Source organism: Physeter macrocephalus, chromosome 16 (assembly GCF_002837175.3).
Source record: "Physeter macrocephalus isolate SW-GA chromosome 16, ASM283717v5, whole genome shotgun sequence".
Classification (NCBI taxonomy): Eukaryota; Metazoa; Chordata; class Mammalia; order Artiodactyla; family Physeteridae; genus Physeter; species Physeter macrocephalus.
The window spans coordinates 14,267,928-14,274,841 of record NC_041229.1 but is presented as its reverse complement, the minus strand read 5'-3'; the positions used below and the strand labels follow the sequence as shown (position 1 = coordinate 14,274,841).

The 6,914-nt window shown below is 42.7% G+C and overlaps 1 protein-coding gene across 1 annotated transcript in view; it reads right to left on the bottom strand.

The window, feature by feature from the left end:
* JAML (junction adhesion molecule like) overlaps positions 1-6,374 on the bottom strand; it is a 24,149-nt gene extending 17,775 nt beyond the window's left edge. Inside the window, exons 1-3 of the mRNA XM_024131279.2 lie at positions 6,321-6,374; positions 3,282-3,436; positions 1,692-1,917 (exon numbers count right to left, since the gene is read on the bottom strand). Of these exons, the coding sequence (XP_023987047.1) occupies positions 1,692-1,917; positions 3,282-3,436; positions 6,321-6,363 (424 nt within the window). The 5' untranslated portion in view covers positions 6,364-6,374. The remainder of the gene's footprint in view (positions 1-1,691; positions 1,918-3,281; positions 3,437-6,320) is intronic.
* Positions 6,375-6,914: the final 540 nt, after the last annotated feature.

Sequence of the window (6,914 nt, the reverse complement as noted above, 5' to 3'; positions counted from 1 at the left end):
AGAAAGGAAGGAAGGAAGGAAGGAAGGAAGGAAGGAAGAAAGAAAAAAGAAAATTGTCTATAGTGTTTAAAATAAGAACTATGAATAAAAGAGTTGAAGTAGTAGAAACACAGAAAAATTACAAACTGAAGGATAAACTTTGTGGAGGAAATCTAGATGAGTTTTCACATGGAAGGAGATGGCCACCAGGCAAATGGTCAGGAGTTAGAGCTATTCCCACGCTGGCTGGAAAGGAAAAGTAAATACAAGTTGCTCCACTGGCTACTGGGAAATATCTGACTACCCCTAAAATTGCTCTAGCCTGCACCCATGGACTCAGTTCTTAAAACTGCCTCCTTTGGGCTCCTTCCCTCTGTGTCTCTTCTAAGCAGGAATAGGCACTCATTTTGTAGGACATGCTTGTAGTCCTCAGGCCCAGCATCAGAGAACAAAGTAGAAAGGGGTAACTCAAATATAATCCTTGGGGAACACAGGCAGTTGGTTCATTTCTTCTTCCTGGAGAGCCATAGATTTAAAATCAAAAGAAAAATGCAACTGAAAAAAAGTAGGAAAAATTAGGAGAGGCCAGAGGCCACCTTCTACAATTCCTCCTACCATTCCTTTTTTTAGAAGTCAGATTCAAGTGAGGGATTCTAATTTAAGAATTTCCTTCATTTGACAAATGTTTACTGAATGCTTGCTCTATACCAGGCATTGTGTCTAGGGCTGGTCATGGGACCAAGAACACAGATCCAGGTGAGCAGGGGAGACACAGCTGAACAGGTGTGTTGAATATCACCAGAGAGGAGGACAGGGTGCTCCAAAGGAGCTCACTGAAAGAATGGACCTAAACTAGCTGGCAGGGAGAGGGGCGTCCAGATTCTAGTTCACTCACTAAACAGCAAGGTCTCCTGAGGCCAAAGACTGTTCCTTCTATCTCACACTTTTAAAGAATGTATCTAATTCTGTGGTTTTCAAACTTTTTAAAGCAGCAGAATTCTTTCTTCAAACAAAATCTTATCTGGCAGCCCAATTAATACAACAGGAAAAAGGAAAATGACTTTGGTTGTAGTGGAGGTGGAAGCCTGAGGTCCTGCCCAACTAGATCCTCTATCAATCCCCTGCCCTGTTCTCACCCTTTGTGTGGCCCACCAGGTTCCTTGGACCTTGAGTGTTCTACAGAACATGTTTTTTAAAACCAACAATCTACTGAAGCCATTTATAAATGGGAACATGAGGTCCTAGGAAGTTAGAGAGATCTGCTCATTTCTTTTCTATCCCCCAGAACACCTAACATAGTTACCTACAAAATATGGACACAACATCAACGTGGATAACTGATGGGAAGCATCAGGGTATAGTGAAAAAAAACATGGACTTTGTTGACAGAGGTACCAGGGTCCAAGTACTGGATATGCCATTTAATAAATATGTCCTTAGGCAAGTCACTTAATCTCTCTAAGCCTCAGTTAACTCATCTGTAAAATGAAAAGGAGAATACAGTACTTCCTTCACAGCATTTTCATGAGGTTGAAACATGTTAAAGTAATAATAAAATAATGATCATCATTATTTTTATTTTATTGAGGACTCACTCCGTGGTAAGTACATAGCACAATGGCTGGCATTTGCTCAACAAAATCAGTTCGCTTCCCTCACTGCACACCAAATCTCTTGCCCCTTCGCCCTTCACTGAGTAAGCATTTATGTACCTTTGGGTTCCTCTGGTAGTACATGCAGGACCACTGCTTTTTTGAACACCAGGCTCTCCATTTTGAAGCGGATTTCACATGTATAGTTTCCCTGGTCAGCCTCTTCCACATTTTGCAGCAGAAGAGAACCATCATGGTGTAAGATGTCCCCCACCAAGCTCACACGATTCTGGAAACGCCCCACAGGCACACTGATGTTGGCATAATAGAAGAGCACGTAATCATCCTGGAGAGCAATACAACATCAGAGACAATCTAAAGTCCATGGCACCAGACCCAGGAGTCTGGATTCAAAAGCCCCTGTTCCGTGGAGGCAGCATAGTCATCATCACCACTGTGATCAAAAAGTACTTGGTACCCAATTCATCATCAACATCACCATCATCATCATCATGTGCCAGGCAAGACACTAACTTGCACAAGGCTCTGTGGCTCATTTTATACAAAGACAATTGGAGAAACAGGGTCAACACATTTCCATTTCTTACAGTTTAAGGTAAAATGTAACACCCACTCTGAAGATCACTCTGGGGATTCAAACTCACAACTTTTGAAAAGCATCTCCCGTCTTCACCCTGTGTTCCGCCATGGCCCCCACACTCGATGGCATCCAAATGTAATCCCACAGACTGGCTGTTGTGAGAATCCCCAGCATGTGGGCTGTTACCGCTGTCCTTTCTGCCCTCCTCCAGGCAGCTTATCATAAGGCGTGAGAAGGAGTCATCAACAGGGAATGGTTTACAGACTGGGAGGGGGAGCCATGGGAATTCTTATTTTCACTTAGACCATGGGTATTTCCCTCTTATAACAATAAATAGTAATAAAAATTTGAGCGACAGTAGCATTATGGGGATAACATGCTCTGAGCTACAAAAGCAATATTTCATTTGCAAACGTTGGGACTTTATTGTCAATAATATATTACTTAGGACATATTTCGCAAATGATCCTGACATACAAGTATCTCCACAGAATCTCAGATGAGGCTTAATACACTGTTTCCTAATCCAAAGAGCTCCCATGAAAGGCCTTCACTCAGCCATGCTGAATCTGCTAATGCCAACACTTTAAGCAGCTATGAAGGAGAAAGAGATGATTCCCCAGCACATAAATGGGTCAGTGGAGTGCTGAAAGAATCTGCCCCCTCCCCAAAGAAAAGATTACTGTGACACCATTCCTGTGCCTAGGCCATAACTTTTTGTCTAGACCAATGCGTTTTCACTCTTCTCACCCTCCCACCCACCTATGCTACTCTACAAATGGGAGAAATAGAGGAAAGGAACTAAAGAACTTTATGTGCATGTCTCCCATTAGCTTCTCAAGGTCCTGAAAAGTAAGCATTACCATTATTATAATCACCTTCATCTTCACAGATGGGGAAGTTGAATGTCAGAGAGTTTGAGTAATTTACCCAGCTGATTACACAGCCAAGAGGCCAGACTAGGAGAAGGCTCAGTTCTGGCAAGCTCCAGAGCCCAAGCTCCTGCAACCCCATCTCATGGCACTGGATGACCTGACTCTCCCTCTCCCCACATTCTGACACCACTGGCCAGGGGCTTTTAATACACAGCAGTGTTTCCTCCTTCTTACCTTGAAGTGCTCTCCTGATGAGAATATCCAGTCTACCTTGGTCACAAGTTTCTCTTCTGTGCTCTGGAAAATACATCCCAACAGGGCTGAATCATCCACGTGGACTGTTAGCTCCACGGAGGAAACAATCAAGTCATTCGGGCCCAAGGAATAACCTACAGAAGTCAAAAAGGCAAGAGGAGGCATCAATCGGACAAATACACTCAACAACAAAAATTAGTATGAATCTCCAAGTATATGCACCTTTCCACCCCAGATGACCCAACGTGGACAAAGTCTTCAGAGACCCTTCATTCAAACCAGCATGGCATTCCCAAGGGTAAGAGAAATACCCTGTAGTTCCCCCCCACATAGCTCAAGTCAGAGGGGTTCTACAGTCTTCATGCTATATAGATGCTAACTGGTCCTGTGCTCCTAGCCAGTCCCTTCCCCTTTTCTAGAATTCATCCCTGCAATCTCCTTTCTAAAGAAAGAAGAGAGGGAATTCCCTGGTGGTCCAGTGGTTAGGACTCTGCCCTTTCACTGCCGAGGGAGCAGGTTCAATCCCTGGTTGGGGAACTAAGATCCTGCAAGCCACGTGGCTGGCCAGAAAAACAAAACAAAACAAAAACAAAACAAGAAGAAAAGAGAAGAGAAACCCTGAAGTCTCTCCTTTCAGGTCATGAATTTAGACACCCATAAACAGGAAATGGGATGTCTCTGGCTCCTAGTTTCCCACCCATTCCCTAACTGAAAAGCCAGTTCACAGGTATCTTTGCTTCCCCCTGCTTTTCTCCTTCTTTAGTTCCTTTACAAAAGCTTATCTCTGAATTTGCTGGCTGATTCTGGCTGTAGTGCAGGTCCTTGTAATTAGGCCAGTACAGAGCACAGCTCCTCCCTTGAATTTCCATTGTGTTTGCCTTCTCCCCACCTCCCTCCTCCAGCTCTGCCCTCAGCCCTGGCTTTCCAGTCTCTAGGGTTAGCCCATGCGGTACCCCTCCACTATCTGTCCATTGCTCAAGTAATTTCTCTTTTCCCTTAAAGAAAACACCATTTCTAAAGAGAAAACCATTACATGGATATTTCTGTTTTCACAAGACATGCTCTATGCAAAGAGATAACCATAGCAAGAAAGACACATTTAGATGCTGGCCAGTTCCTATCAAAGAAGAGCCAAGTGAACGAATTTGGGAATAAAGAGAAAATGTGCCAACTTCTCCATCCAAGCTGTTGCCCCGAGAGAAGAGTGTTAACTTCCTGCCCACAGCAGGCAACACACAGTGGGGAGGACGTGAAAGAAAACATGAACTCTCCACCCTCTGGAGGGAATTATTTTTTGAAAGAAATCAGAAGTACCTGCAAAAGCGACCTGGAATTTTCCTGTAAGGAAGAACTAAGGAACTTTAAGTATGGTTAAAGGTATAAGAAGCTTATTTAATGTAATATGAAGAGCACTGTCTGTAGCATTAAATGAGTTCGCTAGAAAGCAAGAGCAGCAACCAAAGCAAAGAAAAACTTATACCCGATGGGTAACCTTTGTACAGAAATGGCTGAAGAAATTGAGACTTTTTACAGAGGAGGAAAACCTCTCCACCAAGAAGTACAATACCCCCTGATGTCACCAGGCCACTCCACACGGGGTTGGATTGTTAAGTCTCTGGATGGAAGGGCAAAAACCTGCAGGCTGCTTCACCCAGGAAATGTCTAAATAGCCTTTGAGATTTTTCTAACCCTGATTCCATGGGGAAAAAAATTCTCTAATACATACCAGTTTCATGCGTGTGTGTCTGTCTGACTGCATGTTTGTGCACATGCTATGTTGCCTGGAATTAGAGCAAAGACAATTCTTTTGTGCACTTTGCTGAGTCAGCGTTTAGGTCACCATGCAAAGTTTAAAAAACTAATAATAAAGAGAAAAATAGAATAGATAAACAACAAGGTCCTACTGCATATTACAGGGAACTATAGTCAATATCCTGTGATAAACCATAATGGAACATAAAAAAGAATGTATGTATATGTATAACTGAATCTCTTTGCTGTACAGCAGAAATTAACACAACATTGTAAATCAACCATACTTTAAAAAGACAAAAAAATAGGGACTTCCCTGGTGTCACAGTGGTTAAGACCCCACGCTCCCAATGCAGGGGGCCCGGGTTCAATCCCTGGTCAGGGAACTAGATCCCACATGCATGCCACAACTAAGAGTTCACATGCCACAACTAAGGAGCCCGCCTGCCGCAACTAAGACCCAGAGCAACCAAATAATTTTTTAAGTTTTTTTAAAAAAAAGAAAAAAATAAAAAGCTATGAGAGCAAAGCATCTAATTAATTTATTCTTCCAACAGAGCTATATCCATGGGATAAAGAGAAGACAAGGGGACAAAAGGATGAAAAAGTTAGAAAGTGATGGGATTAGCAAGAAGAAGCAGCCCTGAGCACTGTAGGAACAGGAGACTCCAACCTGGTCTGATGAGTCAGCCAGAGCAGGCTTTTTAAAAGTGGAGCTTAAGGAGGAGCCTGAAGGATAAGGAAGGCTTAGGCACGCTTGCTAGGGTGAGGTGGGGAGAGAAGGTTCCAGGCAAAAGAAACCATCCAAAATTGGGAAAGAGCACAGTGCATTTGAGGAACTGCAAGAAGACTAGCATAGCTAAAGCATGAAAACAATTACAGGGATTCTGGGACTCCCTTTGGTGATTTCATTTCCTATCTGAGACTGGCTGTGGTTTTAAAGATAACAATTTAAAGTGCAGGAATACCAGCGAGAAACTTTCTTTGTATCCCATAGGAAGGTCCTAAAACACCCAGTCAGGACCCAAAGGCATTCTGTTTCTAATAGCAGCAGAGGAATATTCAACTTTCCAAGAGTCTCCTACCTGGCTTCTAAAACAGTCGTTGCAGCAAAACGGCTGTTTCAACAAAACTATGAAGTTCCAGGTTGGGGTTTCCATTTTCAACAAAGCAAGGGGAAATGAAAATATATAAAACTGGCTTCTGAACATGCATGAGACTTACAAGAAATCAAATACCCTCCTTGGTCCCTTGGCTTCTACTTACTGAGTAACACTGGCATCAGGATGAGTTTCAGTGGGTAAAACATGCTGCTCTCAATTTTTCAACCTTAAAAGAAAAAAAAAGTCAGAAAATAGTGTCAAGAGAAGTTCATTAATTTAACAAATCAATGGTGAGTTCTTCTGTGAGTCAGCCTCTGTCTGAGGCACTGGGCTGCAGCATGGAGCAAGGGAGACAAGGTCCCGGCTCATGAGCAGCTTGCACGTGGAGGGGAGATGGAGAGGAAAAAAAAGCAGCAAATGAATGAATAAGAAACAGCGGATGCTGGTAACTGCTATGATGAAACAAAACAGAGCGGTGTTTGGAGAGTCACTTGCGGGCTGCCTCAGACTGGCTATAAGGGAAGATTAGATGAAAGTTGCTTTTAAAGAGAAAAAAAGCAAACAATTCCAGGATAGCCTTGAGATGACAACCCTAGACAATCTATAACCTGAGACTTTCACATAAACAAAAGATTACAGGATACTCAGCCTGAAATTTTTACCTATCTCTCCAACTAAATGAAAATGACTACCTTTAAATATATAAAGAATGTTCTGGACATGTAAGAAAAGAGATACACAAATACGAGGAAATTTT